The sequence below is a fragment of the Pygocentrus nattereri genome, chromosome 13, assembly GCF_015220715.1.
Source record: "Pygocentrus nattereri isolate fPygNat1 chromosome 13, fPygNat1.pri, whole genome shotgun sequence".
NCBI classification, from domain to species: Eukaryota; Metazoa; Chordata; class Actinopteri; order Characiformes; family Serrasalmidae; genus Pygocentrus; species Pygocentrus nattereri.
In genome coordinates this window covers 11,053,097-11,080,383 of record NC_051223.1, presented here as the reverse complement: position 1 = coordinate 11,080,383, position 27,287 = coordinate 11,053,097, and the positions used below count along the sequence as shown (strand labels likewise).

The window sequence follows — 27,287 nt, the reverse complement described above, 5'->3', positions numbered from 1 at the left end:
GTTGCTCTTAGGGAGTTTCTCCTTGCCACTGGCGACACTCATGGGAGCTCGGACTCTGATTTTTCTGTAAAGCTGCTTTGTTTAAACGGAAACAGTGGTGCATTGAATGCAAGTGTTGCAACTATGGCAGCTGTGAAGGCCATTCTTCAGCCCAAACCCTACCACTCAGCCCTAGCCCTGTTTTCTGTGTTCACATCTAGGGGTAGGAGGGTAGAGGGAAGTGTTCGGGCTACATGACCCTCCAAACGGAGGTTTTTCAGGGAATTCAAATGGATTGTTATGAGATAAAATGAAAAACCTAAATGGCTAAACAAGAGACCAAAGAAACCCACACATGGAGAATTTTCTCTGTTAAAAATGACAATATCCATCATTTTATCTTAATGTGGTTTCAGTGTATTTTGGTCCTTTTCTCCATAACAAGCATAATAAATCACTATCAGTCCTGATGTCTCAGGAGCTAAATTTCCCGTTCCACCTTAAATAGTCCAGCATTTCAGAATGTAACTGCTGCTCTATTTAAGGTGGAATGGGAAAATCAGAACCAGAAACTGGAGAACCTCTGATTTTAGCTTCATATCACTGAAAAATTAGTGGTGGGTGATAATAAATAATTGCCCCCCTCTTTGAAGGCGTATGATCCCTAAATGTAACTAAAGCCCAGCAGTGAGGAGCTGAATTTTACCCTCCTCTGCTGTCATGGCAGACGGGCAGGGTTGTCTACAGAGCAGCGCTAGTAGCTGTTAATGAAGTGATGCTCTTTTTATTTGAGGCTCCCATTTCAGAGGGAAGATCTCAACCACTATCCTGTAACTCAGTTCTAAGGTGTGAGGAGACACTCGAAAACAAGGGGTAGGAGTAGAACTAAGAAATGGGACCAAGCCTTAGTGTCCTTTTTGAACAATATTTAGAGATGAAATGGGTTTCTTTATGTTCTTAACACTTAAAAATATGTTTTTAATTGTTGGGAACACTGAGCTGCAGCAGCCTTATTTGTAGGGAACTTTATTAGAACCCTCATGTGCACTTTTTAATACGGCAGGGTTAACATACACATTGCTGCTGATTGGGTAACAGTTCTGATGCCCAGCAAACGAGAGAAAACGTACCTCGAAACCCGTCGCACAATAAAACGAGTCGTTCAATCCAGAAACTGCAGGAAAACAGCAGTGTTTCAAGACTGAACGCCCCCTGGTGTTGTGCTAAACTCTGCCTCTCCTTCGCCTGCACACATCACTCAGTCAATTACTCTGTAAAGCGTCTGCCCAGCTGCACTTCCAATGGGTCCTAATTCAGGGGCTGCATCCTTCAGAGGCTGCACTGGAAGGCCGATTGTGTCACAGCGGCGCAACGAGGCCGTAGCATTTCAAAGGCTCCTTCATATGTGGCCGTGAAATGTGTCCTTTTTCAGGGCAGCAAAGGATCCAATGGGTGGCATCAACAGAGAAGCCACTGGCGGCTGAAGAGACACTTTTATATGTTACTTATATAAATATAATAAATATTGGGTTTAAACTGAGGCGAATAGCTAATTATACAAGAATTATATTAAAAAAACTCTGCAGCAGTCGACAGTGAAGCATCTCCAGCTCTAATAAATGAAAAACAAACAGCTAAAATCAAAGTTTCTGGTTCCATCTTTAAAGAACTTTACAGAAATTGACAGGAGCGGCGTTTCATGACCGTCTCATTTCAGTTAAGCAGCCTTCAAAGGATCCAGCCCCTGAATTGGGAACACTGGTTAGTTCAGCTACATGGTGAAGTTTTATTCATTTTTATAGCTCATAGTAATTTTTTGTTTTCACAGAAAAGATTTGGGTGACAATTGACTGTTTAAGCATCATTCACCTTGCAGCTCCACCTGCTACAGATGCTAAATTTGGACATTAAACATGTCTCAACTACATAATTGGGGTAAGTGGAAACTGGTTAAGAAGATTTTCAGAGCCATTCCTTTAAAGAGCAAATAAGGTTATTCATAATGAAATAATAGAAAGTACTGGAAGTCTAGCACATTTCAACCCTATGTAGTGCACCATGTAGGTCATGAAATTGGCTTTTAAAGCCAAGCAGTGCTTTATATGTCCTACAGAAAGCCATTTATACTCCACTATAAGCGGCATGACTCGCTATAGAACACATTCTAGAACACTGCACCGTTTGGGTGTAGAAGCAAGTTTCATGGCCTGTTCAGTGCACTGTATCAGGGAGTGGGGAGCCCTTTGAGATTCAGCCAGTTTGAGCTTCTAACGCTGATAAAAAAGAAATTAAAAATCACTAGTTTAACTGTAAAGAAATCTGAAAATTCATGGTTGGTGCATCCCTATTGTGAAATGGATATAAGGAACTAAGTACAGAACCAATTAACAATCCATTACTTTAACCCTCCTATTGTCTTTGGGGCTCAACTGGACCCTGTTTAACACAGTCACACTGATACTGTTAAACACTGAATGGGGTCAAATATGGTGACAACTGAGTCAACATAAAATGAAGAAGCTGATATGTTTATGTATACATTCTCTATGCATCTGTTTGGGGTCAATTTGATGTTTTAACTGCAAAAAAAAAATTTAATTTTACACATTTGTTTTGGATGTTTTAAATGAGGTCACTGTGTTTAAAAGGCTTCCCCCTGCTTTAGGACCCTGACCTGTAGCAGTGCGAGAACCACCGATAGTTCACACCACATGGAGGGGTGTTACATTTCCCAGAGGTTTAAATTGCTGGCATCAAATTGACCTCAAAGATGTTATATATCAGTAAATGTGAAAACAACAGGAGGGTTAAAAAAAAAAAAAGTTTTTTTCAAAGAAATATCATCCAAAATCTTTAGGGAACCAGAAGTGGTTCATCTATGGCATCGCTCCTCTTTGGCACCTTTATTTCTAAGAGTTTAATATTTTAATAAATATTCTAATTCTATAAAACACTGGTTATGATCCCATTCAGATCTTTCTGCAGAAGATCTTTGGCACCAAGTGCAGGTTCTGAACTCGGTACACAGTTGAGACTCACTAATACACTACAGTACAAACACACACACACAGGAACAGGTTCTCCTGGTGATGAGGCTGAAGAGGAGCAGAGGTTCAGCGGCACAGCAGTGCAGATTCTCTCCTTTTCACGAGCTGCAGCGATTCCACCGGTTCCGCTGGTGAAGGTCTGGATTTAAATGTGGGTCCATTCTGTGTGACTGGGAGCTCATATGGCCATGGCCTCCTTTCTACGCAGAGGGCTGTCCCAGACAATCCCGTCTCCGCAGGGCAGGTGACTAGAGGGCAGGAGCACCCGCGTTAACCAGTGACTGTTGGAGAGAATAAAAATAAAATAATACAAAAAATAAAAAGTGCATATGCACTTGAGTGACATCCCATTCTTAATCCATAGGGTTTAATATGATGTCAGCCCACCCTTTGCAGCTATAACAGCTTCAACTCTTCTGGGAAGGCTTTCCACAAGGGTTAGGAGTGTGTTTATGGGAATTTTTGACTGTTCCTTCCAGAAGCACATTTGTGAGGTCAGACACTGATGTTGGACGAGAAGGCCTCGCAGTCTCCGCTCTAATTCATCCCAAAGGTGTTCTGTCGGGTTGAGGTCAGGACTCTGCACAGGCCAGTCAAGTTCTTCCACACTAAACTGGCTCATCCATGTCTTTATAGACCTTGCTTTGTGCACTGGTGCGCAGTCATGTTGGAACAGGAAGGGGCTGTCCGCCAAACCCAGACTCGTCTGTTCTCTGTTCTCCAGAGAACATGTCTCCATTGCTCTAAAGTCCAGTGGTGGCGCTTTACACCACTGCATTCCACACTTGCATTGCGCTTGGAGATGTAAGGCTTGGATGCAGCTGCTCGGCCATGGAAACCCATTCCATGAAGCTCTCTACGCTGTTCTTGAGCTGATCTGAAGGCCACATGAAGTTTGGAGGTCTGTAGTGATTGACTCTGCAGAAAGTCGGCGACCTCAGCGCACTATGAGCCTCAGCATCCGCTGACCCCGCTCTGTCATTTTACGTGGCCGACCACTTCGTGGCTGAGTTGCTGTCATTCCCAACTGCTTCCACTTTGTTATAATCCCACTGACAGTTGACTATGGAATATTTAGTAGTGAGGAAATTTCACAGCTGGACTTGTTGCACAGGTGGCGTCCGATCACGGTACCACACTGGAATTGACTGAGCTCCTGAGAGCGACCCATTCTTTCACTAAAGTTTGTAGAAGCAGTCTGCAGGCCTAGGGGCTTGGTTTTATACACCTGTGGCCATGGAAGAGATTGGAACACCTGAATTCAATGATTTGGATGGATGAGTGAATACCTGAGTAATTTTATTTATTTATTTACTTACTTTCTTTCTTTCTTTTTTTTGGAAAATGCCTGTTGTTTTAATTGTGTTTGCTAAAAAATGTCTGTAAATACAGCAATTAATACTAACATTTTTGGTTGCAGCATCATTCAAATTATTCAGAGAGGTTTGGTGTGAAATGGCTCTTTACAGTGGTGGTGATGGGAACCAGGGGTCACCATGACTACAACTCAGAATATAGACATTTTATTTACCATCCAGAACCACCAGAGAACCTACACGTCTTCTGAGTTTATATGGAATGTTGATGATGGAAAATCTGGAATAATAAGTTTTGTTTGGGGACTATTTTGCCACACATCGCCCCGCATGTATCCCTCCACCATGAATGGAGTTCATCAAGTTCATATAGGAACTTTCTGTGAGGGAGCTTTTAGAGGTGGACATCTGGTTCCCATCACCACCACTGTAAACAGGGCATTATACACCAAACCACTCTGAATGACTGATTACATATAAAACTACTGGAGTTTAAAATTAATATATAAATACTGGGCTATATTTTCTGTTAGCTGTTTTTTTAGCTCTTTAAAAGTTGTATTGGTCACCAAATTATTGTATCATTTTGACCCTAAAAAAACTCTTTTTACTATGTGCATATCACTGAATAATAAATAACCATTTGCACCTGTACTTTCACTGGATTTCCTCTATAAGAACCAGGGCTGTCACAGCAGCTGATTAACCCTCTGGGGTCCATGAACTCACCCTGGTGTCAAATTCTCTGTTTCTATATCTGTGTCTGTATCTCTGTGATGATCCAGCTCAGAAATCCAGTTCAAATCCTTCCTTAATGCATAGAACCACCCTTTCCATTCCAGCTCATGCGGAGTTATGAGCCTATGAAGAGGGTCTGAGATGCATGTCATCTGCCTCTGGTGGATGCTGGTGGATTTGTAGGTCCGTCTACATTCTGTGTGAAACTGACCGAAGAACACTCAGGAAATCACTAAGGACTGACCATCACGCCGGAAACCCTTCATTCTTCATTCAGTTCACATCGGAGACTCGTGTGAAACGGCGTCAGAGAGTTTACAGCTGCTGAAGCTGCTGCAGCTGCTGCAGCGGGTTTGGAAAGTAGATGGAATGAAGATAACAGAGCATTTAGATATGAAACATATGAGGATCATGTTCTATGAAAAGCCTTTAGAGGAGAGTTTAAGAGAATTAGAATTAGCTACACAGCTAACTAATAAACAAACGTTCCTCAGTGCTGCCCTCTAAACATGTTGGAAAAACAAGTCAGAAGTCAGAACCAAGTCGCACGATGCATCTCATTAACGCATTTACTGCTTTCTGTTATTCCATTTATTTGCCTCAATCCAGTCAAACACAGTGTCCACATTTTGCTTGTTGTGGCACAAAATGACAGCGAAACCAAACCACACTGGAAAACGACTGCAGGCAGCTTAAATAACAGCAGTCAAGTGATTATGTAATTATAGCACCAGGCCTAATAAAAACATAACACAATCTGTATCAGACTCTGTTAGAGAGTGAAAAGATGCACAAAGGGAAAAATCATACCTGGACTTCTCTACACCAAAGAGTATCTTCCAGTTATTTATTTTTCCATAGTGATATGGATTCCGGAACACCTAGAAAGACAATTTATTATTATTATTATTACTATAAGTAGTGCTTTAGTGCTTGTAATCCAACATGTTTTAAAGTCAAAAATGACAATTAGCGTTGCAATGCATTGCTGTGTAGGGGCTTTAGTAGGGGTGGGATAAAACATCACTTTGTTTTGCGATACATTATCGATGCACTACTTAATGACTCCACATGGTGACGCTAAGCCGTTAATTGAATGAATAGTGTAAACCTGCGGTGCAGAAAATGAAGCTGACAGGGGAGAAATGGCCAATAATGGGGAGAAACCGTCCTCTTTCAAACCCAAGGTCTGGGCCACTTCGGCTTTCATAGGATTGACGGGGCAAATTAAATAAACAAAGAAGTAGTGTCTCATTAAAATAAAGTACAGGGGCAACACAGCGGCTTATTCTGCTTTTATTACCATTATTCTGATCTGCTTGTTGAGAAAACAGCTGACGTTGCCTCAATTCAATGTCGGCCTACAATGAATACAGCTTTTGCATCCCCGAGGGCTTCCAGTATTACTAAGTCTATCGCTGGGATTGTTTCGAAGGGACCTTCACCCATAAAGTGTAGTGGGAAAAGGAGCTTTTTGCCAAATGCTTTAACCTCCTATTCTCCAGGGTATATTTTGGTTTGCCCATCTGAAATTTTTTGACCAAATCGTGACATAAATTATTCAGTAACAACTTTTTATTTATTTATTTATTGTAAAGGTTTCCCTCAAATGAACAGAATGTGTTTTATGATCTACACATATTACTATATCCTTACAATTTACTGCTGAAAGCCAAAAATCTCAGACGCTCTTTGCATTATTTTATAAAAGTAATGTTTACAGAGCAGATCACTGAAGAGATGCCGTCTGTTTATAGTTTATAGCCCAGATTTGGGGAAAAATGGGTCGACTTTCAGTAGAAAAACAAACGGAGTTCAGCTTCTTTTATTATAAGGGTTTAAAATGACGTCACCATCTATTTGACTGGAAAGAAGAGTTACAGCCTCATATGATGCCCAGCTTCTGAATGTAGCTTATGGAATATGAATGCTATGAAGAACATGAAGTGCGGTTTGGAACCAAGGAGGGCATAAGAGGCTACACACTGGTTTTAATGAGGCACAGTCGTGTTCTACCTTTAGACATTTTACCCGAGCTGTTCTGCTTTCTGGCAGTTTATGGCCATTTTACACTGGAACGATGGCATACAGTCAGTGTTAAAGCTAAGCTCTGTGCTTTGTTGTACATTGTTTACACAAATTAATACATAATTCCTGCTATTTACCTTTTCAGGAGTATTTTATCTCCTTCAGTTACACAGATATCGCAGTATTGTGATCCCACCATTATTGTGGCCAATGTATCATGATACTATTGTATCATGAGAGGCCCTGGGATTCCCACCCCTGGTGTTTCGTGCTGTGTTATTGATTATCATTATATACAGTGTTGTGTGTGACTGTGCTGTGTTTGTATCTAGAACATTCTGTTCTGCCTATTTTGGTTTATTCCTACATGGTCACGTCTGTCACACCTGTCACATATCATGTACAGACTGGGCCTAATCTTGACATCAGTCTGGTCAGTCCAGCCTATAAAACTGTGTCAAGTCCACTGGCTAAATGTCACCTTCTGCCCCCTGGTTTCTGGAGGGGTTTGGATGTTGTTTATAGCGAGATAAACAACAACAAATGTTTCTCAAGTGTTTCTCATGTTCTCTCAAGCATGCTGCCAAAATTAGCGAGGATAACATGGCATGAGCTGCAAATCTTTATAATTGTGTTGGAGGACACCTTTCAAGTGCATTACCTGTGCTATTAATTCGTTTATTTATTTATTTTTCTTGCAAATTGAAATTCCAAGTTATGGTAAACATGACAGCCTGCCTTCCACTGAAGCTCTACAGGTGTGAATGAGAACATCTAGAGGGAAAAAAGATTATCATTAGAATAAGAAGCCCACCTTGCCCCGCTCCTTCAGCCGTTTCCTCTCTTTGCGGTTGATGTGTCTCTCCACGCTCGTCTCACCTCTGGTGATGAGCACAGCATGCCAGATGGTCAGACCTCCCAGGGCAAGCGCCACAGAGCTGAGATCAATAAAAACATTTCATTAAATGCCTTGACCCTTCAGAGGAGTTTTAAAGAAGCAAAGCGGAGTTTTAAAGAAGCAAAGCAGAGTCTTACCTGGTGAGCACCCACAGGTACAGAAGGCTCTTATGAAACAACCTCTCCTGAGATGTGAACGGAGGGTGAGGAGTCTGATAATAGCTCTTGGGGGCAAATAGAGTAAAAAAGAAGAAAAGAATTACAAGAAAATTTCATAAAAAGTAAACAAGCACTTATGGAAATATCTAAAAAACGTCAGTGGTGGACAGTAACTAAGTAAATGTAATTAAAATTTTTCCATTCTGGGCGACATTTTACTTTCACTCCACTACATTTTAAAGTCCAATAGTCCGCTACAATTTGAGAAATCTGTCGTTCCTTTTGGTTTCTGTGCGTATTAAAATGTAACATGTCAAAATGAAAGAAGCGCAAAGCCAGGGCACCAATCAGGGCACAGCGGTCACTTTGTTCAGAGCTTGTTTTGACCTGGTGGTCATACTGACCCAGTGCAGCACACGGTTCAATGTCAGCGCAGCGGCATAAAATTTTGGGAGAGTCTGTTCAACATAAATGATGAACTAACCTAACTTTGTTTAAATAGAGCACAATATAGAAATATGTCCACATATGCAGTCGTGACCGACACGGCTTTTTTCTGAATTTATACAAACACCATTTCATTTTATAATAAATTAGTTTGGGCTGGTTTATGTTTATGAACAGAGGCCTACAGATCAACATAGTAAAGGAGCTCATTTGTGATCCTGAGTTTAAAGCCAGTTTTTATTCAACTTAAACTTGGAACTAAGTTGTAAATAAATCTTAAACTGAAACTTTGCTTGTCTGTAAAAGTGATTTCAGAGCCACTCGGTTCTCCCTGATAGAAGCTGTTTACCTTCAGTGTTTTGTGCTTATGATCATTTTAATAGACGTCAGTGTCACTAATTAATGACGTTCTATTAAAAGACTGGTTTACCAAGAGAGACACTGGAGGATTTTCACCTAAAATGAGTTTGTGAAGCGAGTCTTGTTATAAAAATGATAACAGGACATCAGAGCCATAATTACTCTTTTAGTACTTTTACTTTTGATACTTAAGTACATTTGAAGGTAGATACTTTAGTACTTTTACTCAAGTGGAGGTCTAAAGGGAGGAACTTCTACTTTTACTGGATATTTTACCTCGGGTGTCTCTACTTTAACTCAAGTACAGGGTTTGTGTACTTCGTCCAGCACTGAGAAACATACATGTTTAGTTATATCACAAAGAAGCGGGTATTTAAAAAAATGAGTTCTAAGTGGCAACACAAGGTTCATACTGGAAAACTAGCAAACAGTTACGGCTTTCAGGCTTTTATATTACTATTTATACATTACACCAAGTGTTCTGACCAGAGGTGGGCAGGTATTAGTCCCATTTAATCTGGAAAACATTCTGGTAAATTCCTACTTTCCTGAGTATTCTCAAATGATCAAACATCCCATTTTAGTCATTAACGTTTAGGTGACAACTCCATTTTTTAATTAAAGGGTCAATGCGGCCTAAATAAAAAAAATCTAGCTACGGCTTCATCTGTGCCTAATCAAGAATATTCCTACTCTCCGCCTTCGCAGTGGAACCACAGAACCCCCTGGAGCTGTTTACAGACAAAAATCACCTTCTGATGATGCATCTTGAAGATGGGAGGAGCTACAAGCCTTTGGAGCAGATATATAAATGTAATATCCTGCCTGTATTTATTACACGCTTAATGAAGATGGTTCTTCAAGGGATCTTTGGCTAAGAAAATGGTTCTATATAGAAGCATGAACACTCAAGAGACCGTTTTGCATGATTACAGGGTTCTTTGCGTCATTTAAAGGGTTCTTCAGGTTAATGCTATAGATGGTTCTATAAAGAACCTTTTCGTAAAAGGGTTCTTCTATTGTTATGGTGTCAAGCTTGTTACAATGGAAAAACCCTTTTTGGTGTTATATAGAACTATCTATAGGATCATCATTAGCCCATTAGTCAGTGGCTACATTAGTCACGCTTGGTTGGCACCACAGGGAATCTCACTGGTTGTATGGTGTGTTCATGTAATGCATGCTGGGTAATGTATTTAACATTAATTAACGTAAACACAAAAAGGAAACGCACATCCTGAGTTGTGAGGAATGCACTGCTGTGCTTTGTAACGTTACCTCACATATTAGGCCAGAATTTCCCTTTAATTTCCTGGAAAATCACCTTCTGATGATGCATCTTGAAGGTGGGAGGAGCTACAAGCATTCGGCGATACATAAAGGCGTTTTGATCACCAGGGTGCCGAATATCCCGTCTGTATTAATTACACTCTTATAAAAGATGGTGCTTTAAGGGTTCCTTAATAAAGAAAACGGTTGTGTATAGAACTACAAACACGCAAAGAACCATTTTCATTAAAGGGTTCTTGGCATGGTGAAATGGTTCTTAAGCTTGGTGGAAAATGTGCTGTAGATAGGTCTTTTTTGAAAATGGTTCTATATAATCACCCCAAAAGATTCTTCTATTGTCATGGCTTATAACAGAAGAACCCTCTTGGGTGCTATATAGAACCCTTTTCAAAAAGGTTCTATATAGAACCCTCTACAGCACAAGTGTAGCCTAGAACTCCATGGCTACATTACAGGGATTCCCGCTGGTTGTATGGCATGTTTGTGTAATGCATGCTGGGTAATGTAGTTAACATTAATGCATGTACACACAAAAAGGAAATACACATCCTGAACTCTGTGAACTTCTCACTTCTGAGCTTTACTATCTTGTTTTAGGCCAAAAGAACCCCAAAAGAGAAGAGGATTTCAGGGATTATTCAAAAATTTCCTTTCCACCTTAAATGGTGGAAAAGACACACCCATAATGTACTATTTAAGGTGGAACTGAAAGATTTGAGCAGCACTGGAACATTGGAACGGTACCTTTACTTTTACTGCGCTCGTCACTGTTTCACTGCAGTAATACTTCTTATCCACCCACCTCTGGTTCTGACCAGCCTAGCACCACCACCACATCACGCCCACTACCAGCACCAAACACAGGCTGCGATCACTTTATGTAATCTAAAGTGCGGACTGAGTATGTGGAGAGAGCTGCAAGTTCACTGGTAAGTGGATTGAGCTCTTGGCTCCTCTTGGAACAGCAGGTACATCTTGGACCTTCCCTGAATACGACTACAGTCTGCTTGATGTGAAATCCACTTAGCTCTGCCACCCTGGAGTCCGTCCGCCATTTAGATTACGCCGTTTAAAACCAGCCACATAGGTAAGAGGATAGACGACTGCATGCAGCCACGGTGATTCAGACTGTCCAGTGAGTGCTTGCAGCCTCTCTGAGCTACCTGCCCTGCAGCATATCCAGGGGGCATGAGGCTATAGAGGACCCCCGCCCCAAACACTGGCTCTCCCTGCAGGTACACCTCAGCATAGCCATACGACTGCAGGAACAACAGCGCAAACACGGTCATTACATGCCATCATTTACAGTCCCTCAGGGATTCCCACTGGTTGTATGGCGTGTTTGCGTAATGCATGCTGGATAATATAGTTAACATTAATGCATGTGAACACAAAAAGAAAATACATCCTGAATTCTGTGAACTTCACACTTCGGAGCTTTACCATCTTATTTTAGACCAAACGGACCCAAAAAGAGGAGAAAAGGATTTCAGGGCTTATTCAAAACTTTCCTTTCCACCTTAAATGGTTCAGCAGACACACCCATTATGTAGTATTTAAGGTGGAACTTCATCCGGTCTACCCAGCGGCACATATATGGTACTCATTTATTTAGATCAAAGTCTGGTCTATATGGATCATTGTCCTGAATGGTAAACAAATTTGGGACTTTTAACTGATCTTGGACTTCAGAATAAAACCCTTTTGCTCTGAGTGACTCTAAACCTTAATTATGCTTATTTTATTAAAACTAATAAGTGAACATTTCATTTAGTCTCTACAATAACAATCATAAGTTGACCAAACTGGACCAAATGTTTCAGTCGTGATTGTTTCGGTGACAATTTCAGCTCATTTTGAGCTCAGAAACTCAGCAAACCCAGCTTTGAGCAGCTGTTCACACAGAAAATAATTATATTTTACCTTAAAACAATAAAAAGTGCTGAACTGCAGAAAATATGGCGATTCCTATTGTTACCTCACTGACTTTCAGACTTTGGGACACATTTACTTCAAAACAATGGGATCTAACTGCTCCCATGTGGCCATGAGGGACAGGGATGCAGCCTCACTTCCTGCTCTGAAATACAGGGACGGGGCTAAAATAAGGCTCTGCCTACAGACTAAAACTTGGGATAGCATTTTTTTTAATTTAATTTTTTATTTAAAAATGAAAATCGTAATAAATCCAAGTCTTTCAACTTCACTTTAAAAGAAATAAAAAAAAACAAAAAAACATGAAAATAAACACGAAAAAAATTTAAATATTATTTTTACAAGTGTGAATTTAAGGTGTTTGAGATTGGAACAGACTCCCAATAGAACGTACCCTATAAATGACAACTGTGTACATATTAAGCTTGTTACTATCTCTATTAATGCCTTGGTTTTAAATTGATCAGAACATAATCCTCATAAATATCCAAGATCTGAATATTTCATTGTTTTTAATGTATTAATTTTAGTACAGTTGTCTGAGGTACAGTTATAATCCGTTCGGTTTTTGGCACCCAAATACGCTAGGAAATGATCTTTAGCATATGGGACACAAATTGAGTTTACATGAAGAACTTCTTAATTGTTTAACCATGTCTCAAGACTAACGTTAGACTCCTGCCGTTCACTGGAGTCAGCTCATTCAGTCACAGCGCCACTCCGTGAGTGGAGGACCCACTTACACTCAGTTCGGGGATCTTTAAAGGGGAATTCCATCAATTTGTCAAAACCAGTTAATTATGTAGAAATTTAAGATCTAAAGAGAGTCATTCAGAGCAGTTTGGTGTGAAACGCTCTGCTCTAAAGAAACTGACCGAGTGGTCAGTCACAGTGGTGGTGATAGGAACCAGACGTCCCCCTGTAAAAGTTCCCTCACAGAAAGTTCCTACATGAAATTAATATGTGGCCTGATCCCCGATATGTTTTGGGTCAGTTAAGATCAGGCTTTGGCTTAAAATGTATTTATTTATTTAATTGTTTAATGCATTTGTGGTAGAAGGATACCTGCTGAGTGTTGTAAGGCAAAATAGTCCTTGAAGATTAACTTTTTAATCACTATTTTGCCATTATACATATTACATAATAACTCAGAAGTGTGTAAGCTCATACGTGGTTTTGGATAGGAAATAAAATGGCTATACAGTACTGTGAAAGTATTAGGCACCCAAGACCCATTTTCAAAATCTATTTATTTGTGTAGTTTGTGTTTATTTGCTAAGAAAAGTGTTAATATTTGAATAAACAAAATGTACAGAATATTAGTTATTTTATATATATATAAAAAACAAGTATTAAGTGTTTAAAACTCCTGGTTTGACCAATCAGTGCTTCAGTAAATTGAGCTCATGATGTAATTGATGATATTAACAAGTCTCTTTGGCGGCTGTGAAGGTGTCAAGGAAAAATATGGACCCAAGAAATTCTTGTTACTTTTTATTGTTTTTATGTTTATTTGAATTATGAATATGACTTTATTCTAATGTATATTGTGATAAACTCACTGCTGAGGTCAGTTGTTAAAAAATTTGCTTAGATGCCTAAAACCTTCACACAGTACTATATTTGCACTGTAGTCACCAGGGCTCCTATCAACACCACTGTAAAGACATCTGACTACAATGAACCATTTAATGTCTAATAATTCTGAACGATCTTGTTCAAGCCTTGCTTGGTGATAATTTAAGACTATAGAACATACCTTAAAGTCTTAGTGACTTATTATTGAAAATTTATTAACTCTAATGCAATAAACCCCTTAAGTCACCTCATGCTACATAGAACCTACAGGAATAAATGCTGACAATTTTATACTAATACAATGTGATTTCAGTCATTAAATCATGCGTAATAATCTGCATAATAAGATCTCCACAAAGCACACTATTGCACACTATTAAAGCTAATGGTGTACTTGTGAATAAAGCCTAGTGCACAGTAAACAAAAGAATCAGGCTTTATTGAACGAAGAACAAGACCTTGATTAAACCCAATATGAGAGCTGATTTCATGCCTACCTCGATGGCATTGTAAGCGTCCAAGAACATGTCTTTGGCGCTGATGCTGCAGTAGAAGCAGCCCATGGTCATATAAAGGCAGAAGGAAAAGAAGTAGCGATGGTTGAAGTGGCCCACACAGTTATTCAGCCAGGCTGCAGAGAGATGGGTTAAGGACAAAATCCACACACAGCGTTCAAATCATGACATTTGGCTCAGAAAGCTAGAAAAATATATATATAAAATAAATTAGCACCATAAATACACACACACCAACTAAACCGTTTCTCCAGACAGACAGACAGACATCATCCAAGCCGCTTCTCCTGTCAGACAGCCAGCCAGCATCTAAAATGCTTAGCCTTCTGGATTACGGGGGGTGTTGGAGCCTATCCCAGCTCTCACTGGGCGGAAGGCAGGATACACCCTGGACAGGTCACCAGTACATCACGGACGGACGGACGGACAGACACACCTAGGGGCAATTTAGCATGTCCAAATGGCCTGACTGCATGTCTTTGGATGGTGGGGGGAAACCGGAAAACCCAGAGGAAACCCACGCAGACATGGGGAGAACATGCAAACTCCACACAGAAAGGAGTTGGGGAATCGAACCCAGGCCCTTCTTCCTGTGATGTGACAGCGCTACCCACTGCGCCACCGTGCCGCCCAGTACCATAAATAAATTAACAATAACAAAAAAGGATACGACAGTGGTGGTCCATCTTCAAAACACACCTGCAAGAAACAGAAAACATGGAATATGGAATATTTACTATTAGAAACAAAGACTTTGTTATATGAGTGAATGTTTTGCATGTTGTGGTGATAAACGATGCCTTCAAAGTCACGTTTTTCCCACACAAAACTTTCCAAAACATTTCTTTATGAGCTACATATTCTTAAAAAGGATGGTTATTCAAGGGCTCTTTAGCAAAGGAAATGGTTCTATATAGAACCATGAACACTCAAAGAACCTTTTTGCATGATTATAGGGCTCTGTGCGTCATGAAATGATTCTTTAGACTGATGGAAAATGTCTTGTGTAGGTTCTGTAGAGAACTTTTTTGAAAAGAGTTCTATACAGCACCAAAAAGGGTTCTGTTATTAATACATCAAGACTGTAACAGTAGTGGAACCCTTTTCAAAAAGATCTACATCTTATTCTCAATCAATCTGAAGAACCATTTCACAATGCAAATAACTCTCTAATCATGCAAATTGTGTTCATGGTTCTATACACAACCATTTTCTTTACTAAAAAACCTTTGAAGAACGATCCTTTTTAAGTGTGTAGCTTTGTGTACAGGGGTGGCATCATCGAGCATCGAGAAGAAGTTCATCATCAAACTGTTCCACAAAGTTGGAAGCACAGAGGTCTCTACAGTAATTATAATTATATTATATGATATTATTATAAACCGATCAGGCATAACATCCTGACCAGCTTCCTTGTTTCTATGCTCATTATCCATTTTATCAGCTCTACTTACTGTATAGATGCACTTTGTAGTTCTACAGTTACAGACTGTAGTCCATCTGTTTCTCTGATACTTTGTTACCCTGTTCTTCAGTGGTCAGGACCCCCTGGACCCTCACAGAGCAGGTACTATTTGGGTGGTGGGTCATTCTCAGCACTGCATTAACACTGACATGGTGGTGGTGTGTTAGTGTGTGTTGAGCTGGTGTGAGTGCATCAGACACAGCCGTGCTGCTGGAGTTTTTAAACACTGTGTCCACTCACTGTCCACTCTGTTAGACACTCCTACCTTGTCAGTCCACCTTGTAGATGTAAAGTCAGAGATGATGACTCATCTGCTGCTGCACAGTTTGTGTTGGTCATCCTCTAGACCTTCATCAGTGGTCACAGGACGCTGCCCACAGGACGCTGCCCACAGGACGCTGCCCACAGGACGCTGCCCACAGGACGCTATTGGCTGGATATTTTTGGTTGGTGGACTATTCTCAGTCCAGCAGCAACACTGAGGTGTTTAAAAACTCCAGCAGCACTGCTGTGTCTGATCCACTCATACCAGTGCAACATCCACTAACACACCACCACCACATCAGTGTTACTGCAGAGCTGAGAATGACCCACCACCCGAATAGCACCTGCTCTGTGAGGGTCCACAGTGGTCCTGACCACTGAAGAACAGTAAAAGAGGGCTAACAAAGTATCAGAGAAACAGATGGACTACAGTCTGTAACTACAGAACTACAAAGTGCACCTATATAGTAAGTGGAGCTGATAAAATGGACAATGAGCGCAGAAACAAGGAGGTGGTCAGAATGTTATGCCTGATCGGTGTATGCTGTATTATTAATGTTTCTCTTCACTGGAACCATGTAATACAGCCCTGGCCCATTATTCCCCCTCCACCAAATACGGCAGTCAGAACTGCATTCAGGCAGGTTCACCTGGCATCTACTAAACCCAGATCAATTCGTCAGACTGCCAGATACTGTGTGAATCATCACTCCAGAGAGATGATCATATCCATTACAGTTAACTAATGATGCTGCATGAGATGCTCCAAAGACACTATGCAACTGAACTGTCACTGATATTAAACCGTATAAATAATCTAAATTATACAGAAAGTTTTATTCCACCAAATCTTTACGAGTGGAGTGTAAAAGCAACTTCAGCTTCTTGTTTATAGGCCCTTTTCTGCAACGCTACCTATGTGCTATAGCTGTGCTCTGTACTAGCCACCCACTGCAGTGTGTAGCTTCTTGTCTGGAGTGCTGTAGCCTTTAAGTAGCTGCAGTAGTCTTTCTGTGCTTCTTTCTTTAGACTAAACAAAGCAAAAACTCTGACCAAAATGTAAGACGCAAACTCTACGTTGCCCTCCACTGGAGTGCAGAGTTCAGCAGCTCATGGCATTTTCAATGCAAGCATGAGCTGCATTGTGAGCGTTACAGCAGGGGGCGCTATAACGACAGCCAAGGCTGTCAAAGGGGTCTTGTACCACCAGTGTGCTTTCTCAACTATCATAACAGATGAGCAGCTGAATTTCATGCAAAGATAAACATAAAAATATGATCCACTATGTCCATTATGATTTTTCCTCTAGTGCCCCCTTCACAGGGTTTTAGGTGCCACAGTAACATAAGAACACACAGTGAGTTTGTACAAAAGAACCAAGCGCTTGCTATGCATTGTCCAAGAGCGGTCATTTGTGTACTTGTGTTTTGTTGTTTCTGGCCTTAAAGAGAAGCTAATTTTCATATTGCAATATCAAATTTACTATTCATGACAATTTGAATATTCAAATTCTTCTACTTACTTGTTGCAGATACTGCAGTGGTGCGTCCTTGCAGGTTTGGGAACGATACACTTTTTACAAATGGTCACTGTAGGAATATCACTCTTCTCCTGAAAGCAAAGAGATAAATGCTGAATTCTTTTAACAGCACTAGTCATGCATCTAGATAAACACAGCTGGCTGAAAATATTAAAATTTGTGGGTCAAAGGTCATAGCTTGGGTGGAGCAAATCAATTTAAAGCCCCCCCCCTGAGTCACTGAAGAAAGCAGTAGGCACCTGTGGAGGTTGTCCAGGGGAGGTTGTGGTGGCTTTGTAGTAGTGAAAGACCACCATTACGAGGTTCCAGTGGCCATAACAGAGGTGCCAGAGGATCCAGTGAGTGGGGTATGTGTCTATAATCAGCGGGAGAACGCAGAGGTAGACGATCAACACCACGGAGCTTGTGAGAGCAATCACCAGACAGACAAACACCTTCAGAGAGACAGACAGATGAGCGTTAGAAATGGGAAATGAAATATTATGCACTCTGTAGTTCTACAGTTACAGACTGTAGTCCATTTGCTTCTCTGATACTTTGTTACCCTGTTCTTCAGTGGTCAGGACCCCCATGGACCCTCACAGAGCAGGTACTATTTGGGTGGTGGGTCATTCTCAGCACAGCAGTTACACTGACGTGGTGGCGGTGTGTGTGCTTACATCTATAAGGTGGACCGACCAGGTAGGAGTGTCTAACAGAGTGGACAGTGAGTGGACACAATGTTTAAAAACTCCAGCAACACCGCTGTGTCTGATCCACTCAGACCAGCGCAACACACACTAACACACCACCACGTCAGTGTTACTACAGTGCTGAGAATGACCCACCACCCAAACAGTACCTGCTCTGTGAGGGTCCATGGGGGTCCTGACCACTGAAGAACAGGGTAAAAGGGGGCTAACAAAGTATCAGAGAAACAGATGGACTACAGTCTGTAACTGTAGAACTACAAAGTGCACCTATACAGTAAGTGGAGCTTATAAAATGTATAAAGAGCACAGAAACAAGGAGGTGGCCATGACGTTATGTGTGGTCAGTGTGTATCGATTAAATAAAATAAAAAAATTTGTGACACTGAAGCTTATATCAACTGATATCGTTTATCAGAAGTTTTAGCTCATTGAAATCACTAATATATCAGCACTCTCACATTTATTGGGCACCAGTTATTGGTATCATTATTCATATTGGTGCTCGAGATGCTTAAACATGACCTGACCTACAAATCGAGCAGGAACTACAGCACTGCGAGTCGTATCGGGTCACTCACCACCCCAAACCAGCGGGTCAGGTTGTCCACCAACCAGTAAACGGGTTCGAACATGGAGTCGAGGATCGTGTCCCAGTTGGTGAGGGTGTTGAAGTAGACGGAATTGAGGATCACTTTTCCGTAGTTCCACAGATCCCGGAGTCTCCTGGGCCGCTTCGCCCGCCTCCGCCGCGGACACAGCCGGAACCAGCAAAGGGAGAGGTGCATGACCCTGGAGAAGTACCACTTCCAGCTGCGCATCCCCCTCCTGAAACACACACACCACATACAGACTACATCAAACACAGAACCTCCTCCCTCTGCGGCCTGAGAGAACATGGATCCATTCACACCAAACCGCTTCACAGCGTCACCGACACAAACACAACTGAGCACATCAGCGCCTGAGATTAAACAGGTTACAGCAGAACTCATTCGCTGCCTGCCAGGGCTTGGCAACATGACAATACATAAATTACATTACAATGCCTTTTCTGAGCGTATTGTGGACATCATCAGCACTTAAACACTCACAAATGCATGACTGAATACAAAGATGGCATAATTCCCCTTCTTTAGTCAGATTTAGGCCCAATCCCATTTCACCCTCACCCCTACCATTCAGCCCTACCCCTCCGTTTTCCACGTCATGTCTAGGGGTAAGGTGTCCTGATTCTTGTTGAGATAGAGGGGTGAGGTGAAGTGTTGAGACTACATGACCCTCCAAACAGAGGTTTTTCAGAGACTCCAAACAGAGAGATATGAGAAAAATTTAAACCAGAAAGTTGGAGAACAAGAAACCAAAGAAACCCACAAATGTGAGAATTTTCTCTGTTAAAAAATAACCACTATAACGATAACCACTGTTTTATCTTAGTTTAATGTGGTTTCAGTGTATTTTGGTCATTTTTCTTCATAACAACCATAATAAATCACTAATAGCATAGTAATGTCTTCTTGGTAGCTAGCTAGCTAACTTTCCCATTCCACCTTAAATAGTCCAGCAGTTCTCACATCAGAGGCACCAAAATGTAACTGCTGCTCCATTTAAGGCAGAACAGGAAAATTCAAACGAGAATATGGAGAATATCTGACTTCAGCTTCATATCACTGAAGAATTAGTGGTGGGTGATAATAAATAACTGCCCCCCCCTTTGAAGGCGTATGATCCCTAAATGCAACTAAAGCCCAGCAGTGAGGAGCTGAAATTTCCCCTCCTCTGCCGTCACTGCAGACGGGCAGGGTCGCCTACAGTGCAGCGCTAGTAGCTCTTAATGAAGTGATGTTCTTTTTATTTGAGGGTCCCATTTCAGAGGGAAGATCTCAACGACCTGCCCTGTAACTCAGTTCTAAGGGACGAGGAGACACTCGAAAACAAGGGGTAGGGGTAGAATTGAGAAATGAAATTGGGCCTTAGTGCAGGGTGTGAAATGCTGAATACAAGAATACAGAATACAGACAGTATGAATAAATGTGGCACGACTTTGTCTTCCAACTTTCCAGAAGTCAGAAGAATAAATCTCGTCACATATCGTGTATCATGAATAATATGGTGGTATTATATTTATGCCATATCGTACGGCTCTAATGTCAACATTATTGTTACTATAGCAATGAATGTTAAATCATCAGTTTAACTGTTTAGTGCAGTTATACCGACACAGGCCTACAATTCCCCACACTTAGAATCCTTAGTTAGTTATCTATGTGATTCCCAAATGTTACTATTAGGGCTGAAAGATTAAACGTTTTTATATAAAAAAAAATAGCATTCAAAATGAGATTATCATAACCTTATAGTCTGTTATCAGCAACGCTAATACGTTGCACATTTTAAATAAAGGAAATTTAATCTAATAACTGGTGAACTGCGACTAATCCAACTAATCCGAATCAGCTTAACGTCCATGTGCTGTGACATCACAACCACGATTAACTGGCAGGCTGTTGTACGATGTAACTTAGATACTGTGTTAAACCTTCAAGCCTCAAACCAGAAGAAGTACATTCTGGTCTTCTGAGCCCAAAAAGGCCCAAACCTCAAAATACAGAAAACAATCGTAATTAAAATCATAATCACAATATCGGTCAGAAAAATCGCAATTAGATATTCTTCCAAAATCATTCCGCCCTAGTTGCTACTTCTCTATAAATCAATGAAACACGCTGTATACAACACTGTGCAAAAGTCAGAGAACTGTACTTATTTAATTTCCACTCAACACTGGCAGTAGGTATAACTTACTCATGTTTCAGGAGATACTTCTGAGGAGATTAGATGCAAGACACTTACATTAGGAAGGAGAACAAAAAAAATAAATAGAGTTCAGATACTCCTAACAACCACCTGGAAGAGCTGGTCGACCCCATCAACCGTCCCCATCAGATAAACAGCACTTAACGCTTTGATCTCTGAGAGAGAGGAGAAGCTGCTTCAGATCTGAAAACATCCACAGGTGTTTCTGTCCATCCTTCCACTGTGAGAAGCCCACTCAGCGCTGTGGGTGATCGAGAAGAACCTCACTGAGAAAAGGAGATGGACACCTCAAAGAAAGAAGCTGAACGATGGACTGACCACCCCAGAGTCCAGACCTCAACACCAGTGAATGGGTTTGATTACTTCAGAAAATCATGAACCAGCTTCTAAGACTGAAGACTTTAGAGGCGTGTCTGCAGATTCTTTGAGGCGCTGAAAGTGAGGATCCTGAGAAGAACAGAAGTTGGAATGAAGGGAACGAGTGGGATCTTCTGTTAAATCTGCTTTCTGATGCTGAAAAATTAATAACTTGTACTTTCCTGGAATTAAAATAATGAAAACAATCTCTGACTTCTGCACAGTACTGTAAATAAACTCATATAACTGCTGTTACACATATAAACACAGCCTTCTACTGAAAATCCAGTATATCTGGATAATATATCTCCAGTATATCTGGATCATAGCTTATTTATGGATATCATAAATAAACTATGATGGAGCATATTCAGACTATTCCAGCAATCAACTGACAAAAATTACTCCAATTATTCAGCGGTGTAAGGGGCAGTAAGGGTTTCCTGCAGCACAACTAGAATACAACCTCCTACTGCGCAACTTTAGAAGGTAAATACAGACTCAAAGTAACTGAGCTGTCGAAAAAAAAGACAGCGAAAGGTGAAGTGGTGGAACGTGATGTTTCTCAGTCTATTTCATCTGTTTTTATTAGAGAGATAGTCCTACCAAGTCATTCACCTCCTCCTATAACTTGCCAAAACTCACAAATAATCATTCTTACCCAGTTTCTAATTTCCTGCTTCCATTAAAAAGGGCTTCAAGACGGAAAAAAGCTCATTAAATCATCTTAATCAAGGAGGAAAACGTCTTCAGTCTTCATCCGACGTGTCCTGCAGCGCTCCATCACGACGAAGGACATCCTGGTACATCTGCCTTTCAGATAAATGGAAGCATCTTGAAAACGAGCTCATTTCAATCTTCACGAAAAGCCAGAACCTGTAAATATTTTAGTAATTTCTTCCCAATACACTTTCCATCACCACGGCCAACTCGGAACGGAAGACGCAGGACCACTGTAACCCTGCACTCAACGAATTTCCTCCAGGGAAGAATAAGGAGTCACCTGATACAGGATCATTTCATGAAAGTGAGCAGGTTATTGGCTCCGAAGATAAGAGCACATCCTATGTGCGTCTTGCAGCTTATTAATTGTTAAAGGGGCTTTCAAAAGCGACGGGTCGTCTCACTGCTTCCTGCTAATTTCGGAATAGGAGAAGGTAAAGCTCTAAGTGCCTCTCAAGCAGGAGAGGCTGAACTTGTATGTGGCGTAAGAAAACCTGAGAAAGCCCTTAATTAAATGCAGGTGTTCCACCACAACCTCTTGCATACCTGATCCAGGCCCTGGTCACATAATCTACGTTGAGAAAACAGGCAATTATAGAATAAAACCACTATAAACAAATGAAATATACACTAAAGGAACAGTTCGGACCTGCACAGTTATCACAAATGTAGTCTGCGACGTGTTTGAAGTCTGAAGTTTGAGTCTTGTATTTTAGCGCTGGAGCTACAAAGCTAACGTAGCTAACAGGAGCAGTAGGTTTGGATGATATACCACAAACTAAAATACGAGCAACCCCAACTGATTTTCAGGTTTTTTTGTACAAACTAAATGGTGAAAGCTGCACTGTGTAAGTTTTTGGGATTTGCCAAATGATTTGATAACTGCACACAGAACATTCTGTAGCGTGGGTTGTGCTTCTTCCCCGAGTGGATGACTCTGATGACTGAAAGAGAACTCAGTCTAAACTTGGTGAAGGAGCGTCTCTGAGGTTATGAGTGAATGTTCTACTACTATCATCACATCTTCAGCAGTACGATGTTGATTGAAATCATTTGAAGCTGAAACATCGAGACGGACCTTCTTTTAGAGTCTGTGTGGAATGTTAACACATAAAGACGTATGACGTGGCGTGAAAAACTCGATGCCTTTACTGTGTTATTCTCCTCACACAATAATGACAGTAAAACCTCCACTGGCGCTCGTTAAAGTTACTCATTGTTCAGTTTGTGGCCTTTCAACACAGTGCTTCAGTATGTCTCTGAAAGCGAAGCTCAACAGCCTCGGAACCCAACTGTGATCAATAATCAGCAAAATCCTTGATCTTTTGTAAACAAATGAGACTGGAAAGATGGAATAGGGTGAAATGGAATAGGGAAGACAGACTATATTGCCAAAACCCTATGGCAATATCCATAGGGTTTATTATGATGTTGGCCCACCCTTTTCAGCTATAACAGCTTCAACTCTTCTGGGAAGGCTTTCCACAAGGGTTAGGAGTGTGTTTATGGGAATTTTTGACTGTTCTTCTAGAAGTGCATTTGTGAGGTCAGACACTGATGTTGGACGAGAAGGCCTGACTCCCAAAGGTGTTCTATTGGGTTGAGGTCAGGACTCTGTGCAGGCCAGTCAAGTTTATTAACACCAAACTGGCTCATCCATGTCTTTATGGACCTAGCTTTGTGCACTGGTGCGCAGTTCTGTTGGAACAGGAAGGGGCCATGCCCAAACTGTTCCCACAAAGTTGGGAGCAGGAAATTGTCCAAAATTTCTTGGTGCTGAAGCATTAAGAGTTCCTTTCACTGGAACTAAAGGGCCGAGCCCAACTCCTGAAAAACACCCCCACACCATAATCCCCCCTCCACCAAACTTTTACACAATGCAGCCAGACAAGTACCGTTCTCCTGGCAACCGCCAAACCCTGACTCGTCCATCGGATTTCCAGATGGAGAATCGTGACTGGTCACTCCAGAGAACACGTCTCCACTGGTCTAGCATCGAGGGGCGGCGCTTTAGACGGCACTTTGCATTGCGCTTGGGGATGCAGCTGCTCGGCCATGGAAACCCATTCCATGAAGCGCTCTACGCTGTTCTTCAGCTGATGTGAAGGCCACATGAAGTTTGGAAATCTGTAGTGATTGATTCTACAGAAAGTCGGTGACCTCTGCGCACTATGAGCCTCAGCATCCGCTGACCCCGCTCTGTCATTTTACGTGGCCAACCACTTTGTGGCTGAGTTGCTGTCGTTCCCAATCGCTTTTACTTTGTTATAATACCACTGACAGTTGACTGTGGAATATTTAGTAGTGAGGAAATTTCACAGCTGGACTGGTGGCGTCCGATCATGGTATCACGCTGGAATTCACCGAGCTCCTGAGAGCAACCCATTCTTTCACTAATGCTTCTAGAAGTAGTCTGCAGGCAAAGGGGCTTGGTTTTATACACCTGTGGCCATGGAAGTGATTGGAACACCTGAATTCAATGATTCAGATGGGTGACTGAATACTTTTTGAAATACAGTGAATATACTTTCTATAATTTAAGATCCAGGCCTGTTTTGGGGCTGAGAAAAAAACAGTAGTCCCACTTTTTTTGCCCGAGGCTGGCTATAGTGTGATGGTCTGACTGGAAGTTAGTTGCGGTTGTGTTGTCATGTATATAGTATTTACTTCTGATTCCTGATTGGTCAATTTCTATAGGCGGGTCACAAACTCCATTTTATTAGGTAAAATTTCCCCACTTAAAACTGAAGCCAATGCTGTTGGTAAAACGGTCTATAATTAAACTTGCACTCTTCCAAATGGCGATTTCGACACTTAAGGGATTAACAGTGCACGTCAATCAAATTCACCGTGTAGGTAACATCTCAACACTGTACACCTACAAAGCCTTCACACCGTCCTCCACCTGTCTGCCCTTGAAGTGTACAGAAACCCAAAACCTGCCCCAGTTCCGCTGCCATGGTTATGACTGACATGCTGGAGCACAGCACAGGGTCACTGTCACGGTCTCTGTTAACCATCTGCACTTTCACTCCTCATATATTCACTTTCTACTGCAGCAGCTCCGGCATCATCACTGACACCAGACCTGGTGGGTCAAGCATTTAAAGGGCCCACGGCTGTCAATTTAATCCCTTAGAATCAAACAGCCTGTGCCTTTAAGACTGAGCTATGCAAATGAGCTCTGTTCTGATTGGCTGTGCTTCATTTAAAAAGCAGCCCACCCCGAAACACTCCTCATAACTTCAAAATAAACAAATAGGCATACGCAGCTGCATAAGAAGGTATATCACTGTTCTCAGAACAAAACCTCGTATCTCCATTTTTTATGTTTTTCAGTTTTTGACATAATTTGAAATTTCCCATCGCCCTTTACATTGTGTGTAAATTTCATGATGAATGGAGCAAAAGAAACGCAAACCCAAAACGACTTGGAAAAAATTCTGGTTCCATTGACTTCCATTAAAAGCAAAGCAGGTTTATTCCCTCTCCTGTAAAATTACCATTTTGGAGATATGAGGTTTCGATCCGACAGCAGCGATATGTAAATGTCCTATTTGGGATCATGAGTTCTATATAAAACAACTTTAACCTGCTTAAATGGTTCTTTGCTTGGTGAACCATTCAGATCCATGAAGAATGTGTTGGGTATGGTTCTATACAGCATCAAAAAGGGTTCTGGTACTGTTACAAGCTTGACATCGTAACAATAGGAACCCCTTTGGGTGTTATGTAGATATATTCAAGATCTTTAATTATAGGTTCTCTGAGTGGTCGTTTTCTCTACTATTCACCCTTTTCTTTACTAAGAAACCTTGAAGAACCATTTTTAAAGAGTGTTATAGAACCTCTTTAGGTGCTACCTAGACCCTTTTCAATAAGGTTACATATAGAACTATATACAAGACCGTCTCTGTGAAACTGAATAACCATTTCACCACACAAAGACCCATGAAATTCCCCTTAGTAAAGAACCCTTAAAGAATCATATTGTTCGTCTTGTTGAACATTGTTGTGAGGATTTGATTGAGCAGTAGAGGGGTCAGGTACTGGATGGATGGGAGCTGGCTTGCTTTTCGTATTTTCCCGTTCCACCTTAAATGGTGCAGCAACCAAGCACCCGTATGGCGTGGACATGACAACGCTACAAATAGCAACCGCAGCATTTAAGGTGGAACGGAAAATTCGAGTAAGCAGCACAACAGACCAGCTTCGGCTTTAAGCCCAAACGCCACTCGTATATAAGGCGGTTTAAGCTGCTTACCGTAAAACTACCAGACTGTCTCCTTCACGGCGCCCAGTTCAGCTCATTTTCGGCCAAATTCGGTTTACAGACTCGCTCCGCTCTCCTGAACGGCAGCGATGCCTCACTCACCTCGCCGCCCTGCTGCTTCCCGCACGGCCTGGCTCAGTGAGCCCTGAGCGCTCACTACACGTCAAAATAAGAGTCCCGGTTCGCCTCCAAATTGCTGTCTCGTTTGATTTGTATCCCAGTGGACACTCAAGAAACGCCCAGAAAAAGACGGAGCCTCTAAGTAGCCATGGTGATTACACTGGTCAACATGTATAATCATGTATAATCAGAATTTCTCTAGCACGTCTGGTTCTTCAGTTATGCACATGTCAATGTTAAGCTAATGTGTTGCTGTACTGGCACTTCTCTCGCAGATGTAGAGTGTAATATTTTCTCATTTTGAAATTGAACAGATAATTTGGGTGATTTTGGGGTGCTGAATCCAAATATGGTCATTAAAATTCAATCAACCAAAGTTTAACTGGCAATATTGAGAATCAACAATGCCAGAAATTTGCAATTTCTTATAGTGACTGCTTTGATCCGTCAATAGATAAAAACAAAGTTTTAGTGCTACATCAAGTGATGGAATAGTGTTTCTGGGGCATTGACTGCTAATCTAGCCTCAAAGATAGTTTTTTGAAAATGAAAAAAAGCAAGATATTTGGCAAATGCACCAAATACAACACACTGCAAATGTTCCTGAGAAAGCAACAATCTGTTCACCCAAGATCATTTCCAATCACTTGTGTTAGAGCTGCATAGTAGCTCTTCAGCTTGAGGGACTGCATAGTAGCTCTATAGCTTGAGGGACTGCTTTTTCATCATGGATAGACATAGTTGTGTCAA

The 27,287-nt window shown here is 41.3% G+C and overlaps 1 protein-coding gene across 1 annotated transcript; it reads right to left on the bottom strand.

The window, feature by feature from the left end:
• Positions 1-732: 732 nt before the first annotated feature.
• zdhhc16b (zinc finger DHHC-type palmitoyltransferase 16b) lies at positions 733-26,556 on the bottom strand. Its single transcript, XM_017725373.2, has 10 exons — positions 26,409-26,556; positions 18,829-19,075; positions 17,798-17,992; positions 17,541-17,629; positions 14,960-14,988; positions 14,272-14,405; positions 8,144-8,229; positions 7,923-8,046; positions 5,891-5,961; positions 733-3,307 (listed from the first exon to the last, which is right to left on the bottom strand). The coding sequence occupies exons 2-10, from the start codon at positions 19,066-19,068 to the stop codon at positions 3,205-3,207; spliced, it is 1,071 nt and encodes a 356-aa protein (XP_017580862.2). The 5' UTR covers positions 19,069-19,075; positions 26,409-26,556; the 3' UTR covers positions 733-3,204.
• Positions 26,557-27,287: the final 731 nt, after the last annotated feature.

Excerpts from the sequence above, each read along its gene's own strand:
- zdhhc16b (XM_017725373.2), bottom strand. The coding sequence starts at position 19,068 with ATGCGCAGCTGGAAGTGGTACTTCTCCAGGGTCATGCACCTCTCCCTT. Across the intron at positions 14,989-17,540 it reads CACTGCAGTATCTGCAACAA|GTGTGTTTTGAAGATGGACC; the intron begins GTAAGTAGAAGA and ends TGTTTCTTGCAG. Across the intron at positions 14,406-14,959 it reads GAAGATGGACCACCACTGTC|CCTGGCTGAATAACTGTGTG; the intron begins GTATCCTTTTTT and ends ATCTCTCTGCAG.